The 18,141-nt window shown below is 50.3% G+C and overlaps 6 protein-coding genes across 6 annotated transcripts; all 6 read right to left on the reverse strand.

The window, feature by feature from the left end:
• Positions 1-262: 262 nt before the first annotated feature.
• Positions 263-2,526, reverse strand: BDW70DRAFT_161402 (major facilitator superfamily domain-containing protein; the record flags this gene model as incomplete). Its single annotated transcript, XM_073740972.1, has 14 exons — positions 263-557; positions 631-722; positions 795-915; positions 974-1,064; positions 1,142-1,249; positions 1,305-1,356; positions 1,429-1,482; positions 1,530-1,689; positions 1,751-1,821; positions 1,874-1,927; positions 1,977-2,058; positions 2,109-2,188; positions 2,248-2,325; positions 2,377-2,526. 14 exons carry the CDS (start codon positions 2,524-2,526, stop codon positions 263-265), a joined length of 1,488 nt encoding a protein of 495 aa, XP_073594509.1.
• An 852-nt stretch (positions 2,527-3,378) lies between these two features.
• Positions 3,379-5,421, reverse strand: BDW70DRAFT_151426 (GMC family oxidoreductase; the record flags this gene model as incomplete). Its single annotated transcript, XM_073739290.1, has 5 exons — positions 3,379-3,422; positions 3,479-3,980; positions 4,045-4,556; positions 4,590-4,837; positions 5,075-5,421. The coding sequence occupies 5 exons, from the start codon at positions 5,419-5,421 to the stop codon at positions 3,379-3,381; spliced, it is 1,653 nt and encodes a 550-aa protein (XP_073594510.1).
• Positions 5,422-6,336: 915 nt separating this feature from the next.
• Positions 6,337-7,660, reverse strand: BDW70DRAFT_161404 (FMN-dependent dehydrogenase; the record flags this gene model as incomplete). Its single annotated transcript, XM_073740973.1, has 3 exons — positions 6,337-6,369; positions 6,425-7,469; positions 7,575-7,660. 3 exons carry the CDS (start codon positions 7,658-7,660, stop codon positions 6,337-6,339), a joined length of 1,164 nt encoding a protein of 387 aa, XP_073594511.1.
• Positions 7,661-12,551: 4,891 nt separating this feature from the next.
• BDW70DRAFT_161405 (uncharacterized protein) lies at positions 12,552-13,660 on the reverse strand (the record flags this gene model as incomplete). The annotated part of the gene is made up of 2 exons (XM_073740974.1): positions 12,552-13,501; positions 13,564-13,660. The coding sequence occupies 2 exons, from the start codon at positions 13,658-13,660 to the stop codon at positions 12,552-12,554; spliced, it is 1,047 nt and encodes a 348-aa protein (XP_073594512.1).
• A 1,358-nt stretch (positions 13,661-15,018) lies between these two features.
• Positions 15,019-16,035, reverse strand: BDW70DRAFT_161406 (uncharacterized protein; the record flags this gene model as incomplete). The annotated part of the gene is made up of 2 exons (XM_073740975.1): positions 15,019-15,835; positions 15,887-16,035. The coding sequence occupies 2 exons, from the start codon at positions 16,033-16,035 to the stop codon at positions 15,019-15,021; spliced, it is 966 nt and encodes a 321-aa protein (XP_073594513.1).
• On the reverse strand, positions 16,004-17,995 carry BDW70DRAFT_139343 (cystathionine beta-lyase STR3). The gene is made up of 3 exons (XM_073737373.1): positions 17,655-17,995; positions 16,552-17,595; positions 16,004-16,498 (listed from the first exon to the last, which is right to left on the reverse strand). Exons 1-3 carry the CDS (start codon positions 17,832-17,834, stop codon positions 16,430-16,432), a joined length of 1,293 nt encoding a protein of 430 aa, XP_073594514.1. The 5' UTR covers positions 17,835-17,995; the 3' UTR covers positions 16,004-16,429.
• Positions 17,996-18,141: the final 146 nt, after the last annotated feature.

Here is an 18,141-nt window from a genome sequence, read left to right on the forward strand (position 1 = left end):
ACTAGCCGACTAAGTGAGATACTGGTTTATGGTGATATGTTGCTTATTATGCGGCCAACGGTGTATAGACTATGAAGTCTAGGTTCAAAGTCATTCTACAGAGTTTTAACGTAAGACTCCTAAAATCCGGCGATGAACCAATGGCCAAACGGCTGTCTATTCCAGGCCCATCAGCTCAATCACAGGAACGCGCAAATTCGACTGATTCTAGGCAAGCAGGACTAGTCTTGTTAGTCCGCAGGTCGGGTAGTGTTGGTCCGGTTCAGAACTCCTCCACCCTCCCTTGCGCCGCACCGGCCTTTCTCTTCGCCTGATCCTCTCTGCGAAACCCAGTATGTGTACCAATAAACATGAAAAACGCAACCACAGCAAAACCAAGGTATAGCTTTGCGCCGATCCGCCAATGTGGCGCCTCTGAGGCCGGGAAAGCAGCAATTGGGACAAACGCGTTGAGCGCATATGAGATTATAGTACCACTTGCGAAGAGGATTGTCCGCGCTTCTGGCTCATCTTGAAGGTGCGTCGAGGCCCAGGAGCAGAGGAGCATTAAAGAGACTCTAGTGTTTATATTATCATTAGTCACACTGCTCAATGCTAGTAGCTTCTGAAAAGAGAATGGTAAGCACATACGCTCCCATATAGTTCAGATAGTAGCCAGCCATATGGGCCTTTTCGTTAGCAGGCTGGATAATCAGGATGATGAGTGAGGTGATGTTGATGACCTGCATCATAGTGTTAGTTGATGTATTATCGTATCGTTCCTAATGGCTAACGGCCATGGGGGTTCTACTCACGGAATGGAGGAGCAAGAAAGGGAACCGTCCGAAACGATCGCTGAGACCGCTAAAGACAACTTCGGCCACAAGCTGGATGGCCTGGCCGGCAATGGGTAGATAGTTGAGCATGCCGACAGAGCTTCATATGTTAACTGGCAATGATCTCACATGTCTGATAAGGGATCCAGTATGCTTACTACTTGGCAGTCCCGTCAGCATTCTTCAGAGATTTCAGCCACAAATTAAAGTAGTTCGTGGGCACTGTGTTATTTCCGATGGGCCAAGAGACTATATGGGTAAGTGTGATGTTGATATTCGTCCGTGTATAAGCTAGCTTCCAACTTAGGACCAGGGCCAGTACTTACGGACAATAGCCCAAAAGAACCAGATCTTGAAGGTCCGTAGAAAGCTCTTGATCGTTATTCCAGTCTGGGGCTTCCGTCCTACACGCCTTCCGCGTGCGAGGGCGATCTCTGGGACCAGAGTTAGACTTGGCTCTTTAGCAATCGACAGTCGATCATCTATTACCTATATGTCGATCCTTGAGGTATATTTTGGACAGCGGGTTAGGGCGCTCTGGCTAGATAAACAATATATCAGCAATTTGGTTATGAATAGGCGGTCTCTGGAAAAAGAGGGTTAAGCGACATACGTAACCAGGAAGCAGGACAAACGCTATAAGCGCAACGAATATGGTGCAGACACCCTAGAAACTGTTGGTAGGGTCTCTAAAATAGCGCGCAAGGCTCTCACATTAATGATAAATGCCCAGCGCCATCCAGCCCGACCTAATGACCCGTCAAGATTCGTGGCCAAGGACCCCTGGATCGCACCGGACATCATTGCGCCAACAGGCTGAGCGATGTTATATAGACTCATACGCAGAGCTAGCTCTTCCGGTAAGTACCATTGGCTATGCTTTCTATTTAGCAACTTGTCTAACTGGCTCAAGGGCTGGATTCAGGCAAACCGACCTGATGATAGTATAGTATCCTGGCCAAGTAACGCCTTCGAAAAGCCCAATGAGGAAGCGGAGCCCGTATACCTATCTGGTAAGCTACCTATATTGGACTTGTACAGGAGAGCAGTCTGCTTACCTGCTTCTCATTCGTCACGTTTGACAAGCAGCAGGTAAACACGCCCCAGAGAATCTGTTTTGTTGTTGAGATCGGATAGAAATTACATCTGTCCAGCACTCACCTCGCACGCAGGCAACCATATAGAAGGGCCGATATAGGAAACAAGAATGCAGGACGGGAAGAGCATGACCATATACCCAATACTTTGATCCAGGTTAACCTGGATGTATTAAAGCTCGGCTGGGGACCATACTTGAAGTACGTCGTAAAGTAGTTCAACTCATTGCCATAGAGCTTCAAGTCGTCCTGCATGCCAGAGACATACGCGTTGCTCTGAACCAGCGTTAGCACAAAGAGAGAAAGAATGGATATAAGCTACGCCCACAACGTACGATATTGATTTGATCGAGATATTTAAAGACATAGCCCAAGAAGCCGATTGTCAGGAATCCGAGATCGAGTCTCCATAGCTGAAGGCTTTAGTTAGACTTGATAAAGAGGAGGAATGCGCTTCATCGTACGAATTCTCTTTCTTTTCTGGCTTCAATCGTGCCAATGCCATTGCCACTAGCATTGGAATCGCCGTCGACTAACGCCGTGTTCACCATGCTGCTGGCCGTCTTGTCGAGAGGTCCATTGATGGTATCTGCATTGGTTTTTGCCGTTCTCATCATGACTCAAGTCCGCGGTGTAATTGGAGAAACGACTGGTGGTAGATGCAACTTTTTGTATTGGAGAACGTTTAGCTTGTTATAAGTATTGCGCCATGAAATGGCGTCAGCTGCAGCGTATATGCGTGCTTATCAAGGTGCTTATAATATCATACACAATCCTTGAATGGCAGAGGAACTCACAATGCTGCTCATGCTAGCTAGCAGAGCATCGAATGGGTACCATTATCAAGCGGTCTTCTGAGTTCTAACATCTTCAGAGTATTATTAGTAGTCAGGGTTAAATAGTGCAGTGTATACCACCTTGACAGTGCAGTTTGGCTATTTCCCCTCTCACGAAATCTATCCAAGAGAAGGCGTGATGCAGCTGACAGCCTTGGTTGGGGTAGATTGATAACCGTATCTAGAACGCTTCTACATCAACGTCCAGTAAGATCCTAGTTTGAGTCATTTCAGGCAAGGCCCGATAATGTCTTTCTAAGTTTATTAGCTAGGAAGCTATCTCAGAAATCTAACTACTCTTGCAGCACACTTATCCTACATGCCATGATTTTTTGTCTCAACTCCTTCTGTTGGCACCAACTGGCATCGAAACGCCTTGTTGAGGAGAGTCCATCAGGTAGGCGACGCGGCAGTTCTGTGCCAATATTTGACATGCTTGTTCCGAAAAAGACGATCCTCGCCCATTCGAAACTGTAAGAATGGGCAGCCGAACTTGAGCCGTTTCATCTCAGACCCCAGAAACGGATTCATGGAACGGTTGTTGATGTTCAATCCGCCCAGACTTTTCAACAGAGTAGAAACAGTAGTACAGTTGCTTGACTGTCGACTGAGGTAGACCACGGCGAGGTCTCACCCGCGGATGATATCGTCCGCGATCTTCTCAGCCAGCATATCTACAATCATCAGCATCCTTAGCTAGAGGCCAAAGGCCAACGGCAAGGTAACTCACAAACTGTACTCTGCGGGTGCCCTGGCGGCAAAAACGGAAACGAACTCGCATCCACAACCCTAAGCCTCCCGACCCCAAACACCCTCGCCTTACTATCAAGAACTGCAGCCGGATCATCCTTCGTCCCCATCTTGTTCGTACAAGATGGATGCCAAAGTGTCATAACATTCTTCTGGATGAACCGAAGGATCTCTGCATCGGCTTGCGTTCCATTGCCCGGATAATACTCGTCGCCTAGAATCACGGGAGCCATCCCGTCGCTGGCGAAGATCTCACGGATGCGCTTGAAGATGGCGATTGCGGCCTCTTGGTCCGCTTCTGTTGTTAACCAGTTAGGGTTAATGACGGGGGGGTCGGAAGTATCTGCTGAGGCGAGGGTGATGTTGCCGCGCGAGGTAGGTGTGATCAAGATACCGAGGATGGAGCCGTACTGGTAGCCGTCCTTTGGCTGGGTGCTCATGAGCCCACTGAATGATCCAACGTACCCTGCGCCGGACATGTACTGGACGGCTTCAGTCTTCGTTCGATGTGAAATGTGATTGTAGGGTGGTCATGGAGCCACATACCTCAACCTCAGGCCAATCCTCTGGGAATTCCGCAAGATGTTTCTCTGTCTCAACCGAGAAAGACTCACGGTGAGACGAAGGAATCTTCTCAAACGCAATGAAATCAGCCACAGGGTTTGTCAATGGCCCCGTATGCTTCGTCGTATAGTCGAGGAATGTGGTACCGAGGTAGAGGAGGTCGTTGGCGACCCTTGTAAGCGTTTCTACATTCACCCGATAGCTCAGCGCAAAGAAAGGGTGATCCCACATATTCTGTCCGACTTGCAAGTCAGATATAACCTCAATACCATGTTCCGCCAGCTGCTCTGCAGGTCCAATACCAGAGACCATAAGGAGCTGGGGAGATTGGAAGGCGCCGGCTGAGATGATGACCTCCCTGGATGCCGTTATGTTCGAAAGGAATCCAAATCCGTCCGCTACTTCGACGCCAATTGCGTTTTTGTGCTCATCGAAGAGGATTCGCTTTGCGAGGTGCCGGGTGCGTACTGTCAGATTGCCCGGTACAGCCTTTCCTTTCGGGAGAAAGGCTGTCTGGGAACTGCTACGGGTTTTATCGTCGCGTTTTATGGTTGATGCACAGTACTGGTATCCGGTGAGTCGGCCATTGTTGAAATCGTTGCTCTCAGACAAGCCGATGGCAGCCATTCCACGTTTCATCCAGGTGGAAAAGGACTGGACGAAGCTGGAATATGAGACTTGGAGCGGCCCGCCAGATGCGCCAAAGGAATCCGCATTGTACTGGACACTCGCGTTGGCCGCCCTTGAGCTAGTATCCGGTGGGGTGAAGTTGACACTCCGTTTATAGAATGGAAGGGTATCCTCGAATGTGTAACTGGTATCGTTCACAGCTTCTGCCCACATGTCCATGGAGTCTTTTGTAGGCCTGCGGAGCGTTAAACCATGCCGTTGCATACCTACAATCACATTCAAACAAGAAACGAACCTTTGATATACCATAAAATTTAACGCCGAGCTACTCTCCACTATCAGCATTCCAGTCCTGCTCTCAACTTGCATTGGGTAGACTCACGACCCCCCTAAACACTTTCCCCTCGCAAAATGTATCCTGCGCCCATCTGCACCAGCTTGTGGAGCCGTGACAAATCCCCAGTCTGCACCAAACTTTGCATCAGGATCTGATCCCACAGGGATGACATCTGCGCCGGGAATAGCAGCGAGCGGCCAGCTGTCTTCGTAGTATGTCCCTGCTTCTATGAGAGCGACACTGTGCGAGGCTTCTGCAAGACGAACCGCGAGGGTTACGCCAGCTGTTCCTCCGCCGACGACAACGTAGTCGAATGTCTCTGCCTGAACAGCACCGCCCAGCAGGGCTGTGGCTATCAGGTACGACGCAAGGTTTGATATGCCGATATGCATGGCAGATGGCGAAGGATCAGAGTACGATGGCCAAGCTGGAAATGCAGGAAGAGTACGCAATAGGGCGCGGAAGCGCAGCGCTGTACTCAATATATTGTGTGAACCGGTAGATCGCCGCGGGCCTTGGATTAAAGGTCTCATATCAGCCTACACCGTTATTATCCGACACTGGATGCTTCAAGATGAGACATTTCCACCGTTCGTTAAGGATCCAGCCGAGGAATGACTGGTCCGTGACATCCGATCACAGAGCCCCAACCCAAAAATTAGCCAAGTGCATACTAATTTGCAGCTTAGGAGTTCATGTCTGTCGCATAATTCGGCCTTGGACCCGTCAATGTGCCAAAAATAGGTTGTTTCCGAGTTCTAGGTTGGTTCAAAAATCGGCTTGTCCACCCGGCTTGTCTACCCGGCTTGTCCTGAAAAGGAGGACGGCCCGGGGTATAGCCAACATTGTTTCGGCACGACGACTATCTGCAAAGAGCTAACAAGGGAGTTAGAACTTCTTTGCGATAAAAACTCGCTAACCTTGGTTATGTTCACGTCGGCTTCCACCTCTTCACAGTTCAGGACATTCCCGAAACAGGCGTCTCGGGCCGAAGCCCTACGTGGCATGAGGTTGATTGACCGAAGATGCTAAGCAACGACAGCCTCAGACCGGGAAAAAATACTTGAAAGCGATAGGCACTCAAGATCTCCGTAGACCTAGTCAAGTGTTCAAGTTTTCCATATCACATCGACCCCTCTACTGTTGACAGCAAAACCTGATCTAAGCAGGCAAGCAAGGAGAGGTAAATCCCTAGATTAGAATTTGAATAGAATCATATACAAAAGTTGACAAAACTCTAGACTGTGTAGGAGGAGAAAAAAAGCTAGACAGAAATCACGGAACCCTGGATCGGCCCTGGATCGAAGCTAAGTAAACCACCCATTGTTGGTCCATTTGACCTGCAAGCCAGTTAGTAGGAGAAAGAATCAAAGCTGCAGTGGATGGTGTCCTCACATAGGAAGCGTCAATTTTCTTCAAGTCAGGGACACCCAGGTTAGCAGCATCTATGGCGATTTCGTGCTTCAGGAGCTGGATCGCGTGCCTGACCCCCTCAGCCCCGTAAGCATTGGCGTACATGAAGCTCCTTCCTAGCCCAACAGCCTTGACCCCCAGAGCGAGCAGCTTCAGCACATCCGCACCATAACGGATGCCACCGTCCGCGTATATTTCAATCTGGTTGAAGAGATCCGGGTCTTCCTGATACACCTCCAGCGCAACCTCTAGCGAGGACGGGGAGCTATCGAGTTGACGACCTCCATGGTTAGACAGGATGATGGCAGGGACACCGTGCTTAATAGCCAGTTTGACGTCCTCGACATGTTGGATGCCCTTGAGAACAATAGGCAGCGTGGTCATATTCTGCAGTTTCGCATAAAACTCCCAAGTCGATAGTGTGTAGTCCGAGTCTGCGGAACCCACACCGTATCGGTTCGCGCGGTGTCTGTTCCCGTCTGCTGGACTGTCGATCGTCCAGACGATAGCTTTGGCACCCAGTCGTTCGGCGTCATCGAAGACTTGCTGTGTCGCAGTGTCATTGCTGTTGAGATAAGCCTGCTGGAACAGAACCTGTGATCCGTTCTCTGGCTTTGCGGCGGCGATCTCGTCCATTGATAGCGTGGCCAAAAGGGCCGGGATATAGAGGATGTTTTCCTCATAGGCAGCCTTGACGAAGTTTGCCTCTGCGTCCGGGTGCGCCAGCCCTGCGCTGGCGCACGGGCTGATATAGAAGGGCGCAGAGAAGTTATGGCCGAGTATGGTGGTCGGTAGCGTCTTCTCGATCTGGGTGATGTCGACCATCACGCGTGGCCGGAAGCGGAACCGGCCATATACCTCGAGGTTGTTCCTGTAGGACCATTCTCCGGCTGCACCGTTGCGGTAGTACGTGTAGGAAGAGGCATTCAGATAGCGTCTGGCTGCCCATTCGAAGTCAGGGAGGCCGAGCATGCTCTCTAGGTCGGGGAGAGTGCCCTCGGGGGTATCGCCGAGAACATCTTCAATGCTGTGAGAAGTATGATTAGCAGGCTGTTCTCAGGAGGCCTTTCCTCTTTTTTTTTTTGCCTTTTTCTTGTTTTATTTTTTCGTCATGATGGGTATATCAACCTACGCTGTATCTGGCTCATTGAGGAAGGGCCGCGTCGCAAGAGCGGCCGGCAGGACTGAGAGGAACGCCAACCCTTCCGAAAAACGCATGGTAAAGGCTGTCTGATAGTGCTGAGCATGGTTTTCTGAAAATGCAAGTCGGTAGATATAGAACTCGGATGTTCCGTATACTCCGCACTCGCACTGCTCTGCTAATGCTTGCTAATCATGACCGAGAACATCTGTCACTTTGGCTGTTACATCTCAGCATCTTTAGAGTCAGTGGCCAAGCCCCGATGATCAGATAACGCTCCACTCTTTCTTCAAAGCAAGCCATGATAAGCCACTTGCAGACTGCAGAACGCCCGGTCCTAATATGACAGCGCTTGGCAGGGGTCTCGGCAGGCACGAAAAATTCCTTAGTCTATATAATTCTCCGCGATTTACCCGGCCATACGTAGTATTTACGGACCTCGCGGGTCGGAACAGATAGTGGCATCTCAAAGAACAAGGATCCTAGTTTCGAGGGGCGATTGCCATGTTTCAACCCCATGGAGGCAACCGTCTCGGTCGTCCCTTCATTTCGTGCTGATTGAATCTAGAGCTTGTCCTGCGACATCATCACCAGTCGTCCCAGTTTCAAGCCTTTTTCCACGTAATACCTGTTCCGTGCAGTCATTGGCGCTGAAAAAACCGTGCCGTGTAGGCCTAATTAATATGACGTGATTGCGTCTCATGCACTGGCCTGAGGGAAGACTCAGGAGCATCAAGCCTGATACAGAATGGCAGGTTTCGGTAGTCTCTAGTTGCTGCTTACGGGGTGAATCGAACTAGGTATCGGTCTTGTTCCAAGATAGGAGGTCTGGCTGGCTACCTAGTACATGACTGGCCCTTGAAGAGGGTTTAGCTTATCACTTCTAGGCGAAATCAGCTTACACCCTCTTTGCGTCTCAATGAGAACAAAGGCGGAGTCAAGTGTGCTGATTCAGATTGTAAAACCCCAAACCCTTGGGTCATGGAGCCTGAACGGGGCGGAATTGGGTAGGCCGCTAACCGGGACGTTGCACAGGAAGGGCTGATAATTATTCCATTCAGGAGATGTTTGCTGCTGCTGTTGGCCAGGACAACTGGTCTTGGAAGATTTGCCGGCGATCACAGAGCCGAAACTCTGACTCTAGTTATAGTGATTGACAGGGTCGCTTGGTCTTTTTATATTTCTTCCTTTTTCTTCTCATTTCTGGCAAGTATAGGTAACTAACGTAAGCAGGCACGAGAGTCTATTTCCGCCGCATCCTTCCCAACTGGTCGGCGAGTACTGTCTCAATATTTCTGGGGCGGGAGGGTAGAAGGGAAGAGTGGCCTTGATGGCAGAGAAGTCGGAGACTGAGCTTTCGATTAGGGTTAAGAAGTTGAGAGGGTGGAAGGCGGAAGGCGGAATGCCCCGGGCAAGGAGGAGCTGGGTCAGTTTCTGGTCCGTGGATCACTTATTTTGTTCTAAATTCGAGTAGCTCTCAAAAGATATTAAGGCCCAAGCGAAGTGTTGGATGCGTACAAGCTATGCAGTGGTATCCAGCCGGCACAAGGCATGAGAGAGTGCAGCCGCCGGTGGCGCCGAAGAAGCCTAGAGTCGATTTCGTGTTCATCTTGTTGTTTGATATGAAGTAGTGTAGTTTGTAAAATGAATAGACTGGGGGCTTGATATGAATGACGATAGTGAGGACTCAGTCGCCTTCATATATCTCCCTCCCTATTCTCGAAACACTTTATCACAGTCCTATCTCCAGAGATAGCGCGAAATCACACCCGAACCAGCTTAACTCCTATACATTTCAGACCAATTCTTAAAGAAGGATAGGCCAATCTGTCAAAGAATTGCGGGCGGACTGTTTGCCTGCGTGCCTCAGTTACCGTACTCAACTACATGGTGCCAGGGCACAGGTGGTGGGGAGCCGTGCCACGGATGGCAGCCGACAGCAAGGATCAACTCTAGATCCCGTTGGGAAAAGCTACTTTGGGTTTCTGTATACGATTCCCAGCTCATGACTTTGTAAACCCTCAATTAGATTGTGGTGGTATGGGGAACATTGGTGCTGTCTCCTAAGGTAGTTGTAGGTGCCGTCGTCAGGTTTCTGGATTTACCGATACAGGCATTTCTGGGAAGACTTGATGCAACTCGATATATGGTACTCACACACACTGGCAGCACGACAAAATGGCACAGCGCTGCTGATTGACTTTACGCTCTCGGTAGGCAGAACACTCTAAGGCTGTTCGGCATACATACTGATAATCCGGGCATCATAGTAATCAGGCCAGTAAACTTGCTATTCTCGTTGACAGAGTTGGGCATATTGCAGGAAATTTCCCAAAATTCAAAGTCCTCTCTTAGCATTACTGTAGATACTGATGGCGGCCCATGTCCAGCAAGCGTGCGTCTTCTCATAAACAAGAGCGATCCGTATCGTCACAGGAGGAATGATTGTTGAACAGAGACGAAAAGCCTGCTTCCCTAACAGGCAATTGGCTTTCTCGCTGGGATTTAAGAGCGCAATGGTCTCGGCGAGCACTTCATCTTCGAAGAACGGTATTGGCCTGCGAAACTTAACTAGCTCTGAGTCGTCATATAAATGGGTCATTTTCGGCATAACTGAAAGCCGCTCAGTTATCCCCTTCGATGTTCGCAACAGGTCGCCAGACGCAGCATCGCTCGCATATAGTGTTTGATCTGACCATGGAGCTTCACTGAGCTTAGTATCAAATTGCGAACAACACTGGATAATTCGAAGCTACTTCTGAGAGAAAGTGCACTTTTCTCCAAGTTCCTTTTTATTTTATTTTACTTCTCCACCTATGACTTCGGCCTTAGCCGCGAAATGAGAGGACTTTGTACCCAACAGCAGCAGTACAACAATGGTAAACTATGGATAAAGGCCCCCGTATTTCAAATAGGCTGTATAACTCTATGCCATTCAAACTCCATATATATGTTGCCTTCTCACAAGAGTTGATACTTACGACCATAGGGTGTGGGAATAGGACTTCTCGTCCGCTCAGCTGTACTTCAGCCACTGTATATATCATGGGTAAAGTATTCATATCGTATCCAAATGGTGTAATGTGAATAGATATATGACTTTGGTATCAGGTACTTGCTAGGGTACGTTACGGTACCATTTGCTATCTGATATCCGTGGATATGCTGCAGTCTATGGTAGTTACATGAATGGTGGCTCCCATCCTCTCTTAACGAGGCGCTTTTCTAGGCTTTTTATTTTACATACATTTCTTAATCTTGCTTCAGGCTAATTAAGTGTCTACACGTTCATAGTGCCTCTCAGTCTTACATGTACCGATCCCAAATCAGTGCCGCGCCAGCCACAATCGCCATGGAGGCTTCAAAAGCCGCAACCCGCGTCCAAATGCCTCTGTTTTGATACATAACCAAAGCAGCCAGCAGGCGAGAGGGCACAGAAAAGGCCATAAAGCGGGATTTCGCTGGTAGATCGAAATAAGGTAGTTTGACCCCAAAGCAAAGGAGGTCAGGCTGTGAATGCGATGCAGTTTGCAATCAGCTTTGACTAGGGTCGAAGGAAGAATACTTAACCCATACATTGAACAACATCTTTGGGAGTTCTCTTCAACAAAGATCCCTGATAATCGGCTACCGAGACTGGATACATAATGCCGTAAACTGCATTTCGCAGGAGCAAAACCCCTTGGGCAGCGAATACAGCACTCGAGACGCCACCCATGCGGAAACCAATGGTTTGGAAAGGCATGGTTCTAGATATAATTGAAGGCCGTGACTTGGTGGTATTCAAAGTCGCTAGAGCTTATGCCATGGGACGTAAAGGATTTTCTAGTATGGGGTTCTTATAACTAGCCGGTTCATCCGGCCATCTGTTCTAGGCCACGTTATTCAATCGCTAGTGTGCCGTCTCATAACTGGCGGAGAACGTCAGCGGGGTGAGTCAGATACATCCTGCTAGATGGTAAAGTGATATATAATCCTTACTCTATAGCGTCTTTAAATCTTTCTATATCTATCCAGGTCCGTGTAACATGTCGCCCAGTTTGATAAGATGCTTATTATCGATAGCAATAAATACTCTAAAATGAGAGAAGTAAAAATAATGCCCTTAGCACCACAGCTTGTACTATTAGTGCCAGCTGGTCGGGGGTCATGCCCACTGGATTGCTCTGGGTAGAATTTCGGTGATCCGCCTATAAGCAGCTCTTCGTGGCGTTTATTCCACTATAAGCTTAAGCTAACCGGTCAATGGGCCATCAATCAACTCAGTCCTGGAACTGTCCTGCAGCATATCTTGCCTCTTTTGGTGAGTTGATTACCGCTGCGGCCAAGGAAGGTCATGCAAGCTGGAAGAGTCAGATAGAGTTCCAGGAGGAGTGAATATTTTGGGGGCTTGGAGAATTCTATTGATAAAAGCTCTCTATGTTAGACAATTATTATTTTTTATGAAGTCCTCCGCCGAGGGCCTATGCATCTCAGCGGTTACTCTGATAGTGCCACGAAGGGATGCATTGTCTCGAATAGTCACTCTCTTTTGCACAATTCCTTAAGATAATGCTCTTGTCACAAGTTTTTGAAGCAAGGGGTACACCAGTATCTCGTCGAACTGCTCCTGCTGGAGGGTTTCTGACACGACTAGGACTAGTCCGAGGGTAGACCAACAAATGGCAATGCTCGTTACCTTCCAGGGTCGCTCAACAGAAGAGTATATTGATAGATGACCATTCTCGTACCTATAAGTGTTACAGAACAAATACCTTAAATAGAACTCCCAGCAGTGGCATGGCACATGTTACCTTCCGTCCAAATCATCCCAACCATTGCATGTATCAACACTGCTTGTCTCCCTAATTCAGCCATGAAGTCACGAGAACCCTATATTGAGCAGGTGCCATTTTTCTTGCCACCGCACCAGCATTCCCCATCCAAATACGATCAAGTTTTTCTCTTTCCGCCATTCTGGACCAGGCCTTAGGGTACGCCGGAAGGCAAACTTCCAACGCTTCCAGAAGATCCGCCGGGAGAAGAGCCTCCTGGGACAGAGCCGCCGGAAGATCCTCCAGGTGAAGAGCCGCCGGAAGATCCTCCAGGTAAAGAGCCGCCGGAAGAACCACCAGTAGATCCTCCAGGTAAAGAGCCGCCGGAAGAACCACCAGTAGAACCACCAGTAGAACCTCCAGTAGAACCTCCAGTAGAACCTCCAGTAGAACCTCCAGTAGAACCTCCAGTAGAACCTCCAGAACCTCCAGAACCTCCAGAACCTCCAATAGAGCCCCCGGAAGATCCTCCAGTAGAAGATCCTCCAGTGGACCCTCCAGTAGAGCCACCAGAAGAGGAGCCTCCGGAAGAAGAGCCTCCAGAAGGAGGATTACTGGGAGAAGAGCCGCCGGGTGCAGATCCTCCACCTCCAGGAGAGCCGGTAGGGGAAGAGCCTCCACCTCCAGGAGAGCCGGTAGGGGAAGAGCCTCCAGCAGAGCCTCCTGAAGGAGGACTGCTGGGAGAAGAGCCGCCAGGCGAGGTCCCACCGGCAACACCAGTAGGTGAAGAAGAGCCACCACTGCCGCCGCCGCCAGACATGGAGCTTTCGTCAGAAGACGGCGTTGTTGTAGGATGATCTGTAACCGTGGACGTATAGGTAGTCGAGGTTGTATACTCGCTCGTGTACGGCCGCTGGCTACAGTATGGGTACGCGGGGCAGTGCGGGTACTTAGGCGGGTGGACTTCATACTCTGCTGGCGAGGGATAGCCACCAGATGGGTAGTAGTAGTACGCGTAGTAGCAGTCCGGTGCGTACACGTTGTAGCATTGGCAATTATTCGGAGCGCACTTGTAATAATCATACTTGTTGTAGTGGCAGAAGCAAGCGCAGAGCCCGGCGCTGTATTTGTCGCAGTAATAGACTTGTCTCTCGGAGAGGTCATCTACAGTCCCAGGTTAGTCGGTCCTTGCAGAGCAGAACATGGTAGGGCAGAGTCCAGCATACGGTCACCAGCATGGGCCTTATCCTCGCTCTTGGGCGGAAGCGAGATGCCCAAAGCGAGGAGGGTTGTGAATGTGCTGAGGACGATGACCGGTTTCATTGTGACGTTGCCAGCTATATCTTCAGCTACGGTTCTCCTGCAGTTGAAATTGATAGAACGGAGCCAATGCCAGTTGCAACTGACGCAGAATCGAGGACCATCTTATACTGCAGAAACTCGCTACGTCTACTTAGTCCGGCAGTGGAGCCACCCAGTATACCTGCTGTGGCGACTCATGCCTGTGAAGCAACACTCATCCTCTATGATGCTTGTTCGGGTCGAAGGCTGGCCAGGCTGCTCGGCATCCACCTCCTGTCTACCGGCCTGATGGAGCTGAGAATCTCTAAACCTCAGATGACGTTTAGATTCCATTCGAGACAGTCGTTGATACCGACGTACCGGGAATGCCCTTATAGAGCTCACTCAGGTTCGTCTCATGATACTATAAACGGACATAATCACCATGGATCCCCTTCAGGTGCTCCACGCTGTCGGGTTATGACAAGGGCTACTGCGAGTGAGACTGCCGACAATTCATTCAATCGATGGTTTGGCCTTGTCTGGCCACCAGCAGAACCATGGGCACAGAACCCGGGGGAGAGCCGGGAAAACTCAGACTTTATTAAGTCAATCGCTTGGTATAAATCCATATCTAGGCACCTGCGAATGGCTGATCATTACCGATTGTTGCGGATGTCAATTACTGCCGGACGTTGTTGCTTATCTGCAGTTTGAGAAAAGTACCTTCGTGCTTCTGTAATGTTCTACTGGTATTGCAGTTCTTGACCTCGAATCACGAGGGCTGCTATTTCTTCGTCATACAGCCGTCCGAGTCGCTTCTTGGAAGCAGCTGGAGAAAATGCTCTTTCCGCTCATTCATCGTAGCTTATTCCTCGTGCGCGCCGGCCTCGGGGTCAAATTCATGGTCGAGCGCAGGAAACGACTCTTTCGTGCGTTGCCGGCAAGAAGGGACAGGAAGGGGTGGTAGGAATCTGCCCGGTCCACGAACGTGGTGTTGGCCAGCTAGGGATGTTGCGCTTTCATCACCGTTCTAGAATATCCAACAATGCTTACAGCCGCTGTGAGCCTATCACTATCGCATGAGGCCGGGCATGAACGAGACAATACTGATTGGGCTTCACCAAAGCCACTGAACATATCTCTAGATAGAAGCTATAGCTATACGCGGGAGATAACCAGACAGAGGGAAAGACAAGAGGTTAGGACTTATGAAAGACAAACAGGTCTATATCTATCGTTAAGCAGAAACCAGACCATCCAAACGCCTCGCCAAGCAAAATCAAAATAGGCATCTATGAGTGAGTGGAGTATCATAATAACCATACCAAATAAACCCAAACAGCCAAGGAACCGAAAACAAAAAGAGAACAGAATCAAGAAGATGTGATACCGGGTTCTCAAGCCTGGTCCAATCCCTCCAACCACCCCATCAACTCCGCGCGCATCCTGACATTGACAACACCCCCTATCCCGTACGCCGGCACAATCTTCCCCATGCGCGCAAAGCAACTGGCCACGTAATCTCTCCTGATCCTCCCGACTCTCTCCCTCCATCCAAGCCCGCCGGGCGGCTGCCGGTTATACAGATCCAGACCCAAAAGATGCATGGGCGTGCTGACGAACTGCATGAGGGCGGGACAGCTAAACTGCGCGATGGCGGCTTTCATTGCGGGGGTTGCGGCGATGGAGTCTGGTATTGAGGGCGCGACAAGCGCGGGTATGTTGAAGGAGGCGAAGATCGTGATGCTGTCGCGGAGGCAGAAGAGCGTATATGAGATCTTGGGGACTTTGGGGGCTCCGACTGTTGAGGGGGACGGGTGGCAGGAGGCGGGCATTGTTGCGGTAAAGAGGCCATTGGAGGGCGATTTGGCCAACGGCGGTTGTGGCTGTGGCTGTCCCTGCGGTTGAGACGATTGTTTCCCAAATATCCGCGCGAACCTCGCGTCCTTGTATACGCATATCCCCATATTCACAGCTGTAGTCGTGATGAACTTTGCGGTACCCGGAAATACGGTCGAGAAAGGCTTATCCTTCAGCGTGGAGGTGACGGTGTCGATCGTGTTTGCTGTGAGGTAGGTCGATGTGTACAGGGTATAGATGAGGAGAAACGGCGTGCCCAAGAAAAAGCCAGACGGTTTGCGGATGATGGAGCGGAAAGCGGACGTGATCGTTTCGCGGATTGGGACGCCCTTGGCTGCCTTTTCGATAATGGCCCTATGGTGGTTTTTCTCAGTTGCTGTGTCTTAGTCCAAGTGAGCGGCGTACCTATCAATCACCGTGATGACCGGGCAGGTCAAAGCACCGGCCGTCGCTGCGCTAACTATGTCAACGCCGAACCGCGCGCCTAGACGGTTCGTGTTCCATGACTTTGTAGGTGATGGGATAAAGGCTGCATCTTCGAGGGCTTGGGGCATGTTCAGCTTCTTGAAGTGCTGACGCGGTACGCAGTTGCGGAATGTAGTTGAAAGAGCGTCTAAGAGAAATGCGAAAACGCAGGAAGAAGAAACAGGTCAATTCGCTGAAGTGCTGCTCTATATCATGATAACGAACGATACGACAATAAATTAGACAAAAAGATGTGATCGATGAGGTATTATGTGCCGTCGATTTAATTAGTCGAAAGTGATGACTCCCCGGGGGATGAGATGCGGACGGGATTGGGCCGGGGATCGGGTTCCCTCCGATGCCGGCTTATATCCCGATCACTCAATTTAACTACCGAAAGATACTCCAAAGGCAGAGATTTTATACACAAACGCCTAACGCCAGACTATGAGTCATCCATAACCATATTCCTTCATTACTTGACTACGCTGACTGCGGCGTGTTCGCTTCGATGCCGTCCAGAGTGACGTTCACAGCGCCAGCTTGTACCAGCTAGAGAATATTAGCATAGCCCAGAAAACACGATTACGAGTAGAAACACTTACCGCTCGCCTCAAGTCATCAATAAGGTCGTCTACGTCTTCAATGCCCACACACAGTCTGATCAGATCCTCCGGCATGGCACGCTCCTTTCGCGTCTTTGCATCGATACTGGCATGGCTCATCCGGCAGGGAAGACTGATCAAGCTGTTGACACAGCCAAAGCTAACGCTGATAGCCCAAAGCTTCGCGTTCGCGACAATGCGCTCACTGACAGAGACATCGCCCGTCTCGAATGAAAGCACGGCGCCCGCTCCTCGGGCCATGGAGTGGTGCAGTTCGTACTGGGGGTGCGAGCGCAGACCCGGATACCGAACCTTGAAACCGTGCGACTCCAGGAATTCTGCGATCCGCTGTGCGTTGGCCTGCTGCTGATCCATGCGGACCTTGAGAGTTTTGACTCCGCGCATGAGCAGCCAAGAGTCGAAGGGCGACAGTCCGCACCCGGACGCGTTGATCGGGAAGTAGAGCCTCTCGCCGAGGGCCGGGTCGTTGACTGCAATAACTCCGGCCATGACATCGTGGTGGCCGGACAGGTATTTCGTGCCGCTCTCGTAGACAACGTCTGCGCCAAGTTCGAGCGGGCTGAGCAGGAGGGGAGACATCATGGTGTTGTCCACGATGACTAGACAGTTAGGGTTCGCTTCGTGCGATGCCGCGGCAATTGTAGGGATATCGACAATCTTGATAAGCGGGTTGGTTGGGGTTTCCAGGAGCACCATGGCTGTCTTGTTGGTCAGGATTTCCTTCACTTTGTCGGGGTTGGTAGTGTCGACGTGGTGCACGATAATGCCGCCGTTGGTTGAGAGGTATTTGAGTAGACGGTTGGTTCCACCGTACAGATCATCACCAGTGACTACCTCGTCGCCGGGTCGGAGAAGACGGGTGATCACATCCAAGGCCGCCATTCCGGAAGACACGACGAGAGCGCGCTGCGCCGACATGATCTTGGCCAGGTGTCGTTCGAGATGCGTTCGAGTCGGGTTGCCAGACCGGGTATAGTCATACTCGCCTCCTCCCTCGTGGGATGACTGCTTGAAGGTTGCGCTCTAGATACACAATTAGTTTTCGGAACTTATTCGCGGCAAGGGCCACGGAGATTAGGTACCTGGTAAATTGGGACACTACTGGCATTGTACTGGTCATTGCTCTCGGTGTAGACAAGCTCAGTTGCGATGTTGTAGCGCCTGCTGCCATGAGGACTCGACGGGGCAGGTGAAGGGGGCAGATTATGGCCCTCAGCGTCGACCTGAGGGAATGCTTTTTTCAGCGTACTGGAAGCCGACATCGCTGCGGGGAGAAAGCGGAGTGGCGGGAGGAGGAAGGCGAGATTTAGTAAAGAGAGAATCCTCACTGAGAATAGGATGGGAAGATATGAGCGATTCGGACAAATCCTCAAAAAGCACCGGTAATTGAGGAACAGGGATATGTACAAAATCAGGAGAGAAAGTCGTGTCAATTGATATTTTGCCTCAAAGAGTCATCCTCAAGGCTCACCGATCTCGTTACTCCATCTCCTGGAATTTAGTCATACGCATCCACATCCGCTGATTGGCCCCCCAGCACAGGCTGCGATGTCGTCATTTAGCTAAACC

Source organism: Aspergillus foveolatus (assembly GCF_047715535.1).
Source record: "Aspergillus foveolatus strain CBS 279.81 unplaced genomic scaffold BDW70scaffold_36, whole genome shotgun sequence".
Taxonomy (NCBI): Eukaryota; Fungi; Ascomycota; class Eurotiomycetes; order Eurotiales; family Aspergillaceae; genus Aspergillus; species Aspergillus foveolatus.

What these genes read in the sequence shown, in the direction of transcription:
- BDW70DRAFT_139343 (XM_073737373.1), bottom strand. Translation starts at nt 17,834, where the DNA reads ATGTCGGCTTCCAGTACGCTGAAAAAAGCATTCCCTCAGGTCGACGCT. An exon ending in GTAGTGTCCCAATTTACCAG is followed by an intron (nt 17,596 to 17,654) that starts GTACCTAATCTC and finishes TTGTGTATCTAG; the next exon opens with AGCGCAACCTTCAAGCAGTC. An exon ending in TTGATGACTTGAGGCGAGCG is followed by an intron (nt 16,499 to 16,551) that starts GTAAGTGTTTCT and finishes AATATTCTCTAG; the next exon opens with CTGGTACAAGCTGGCGCTGT.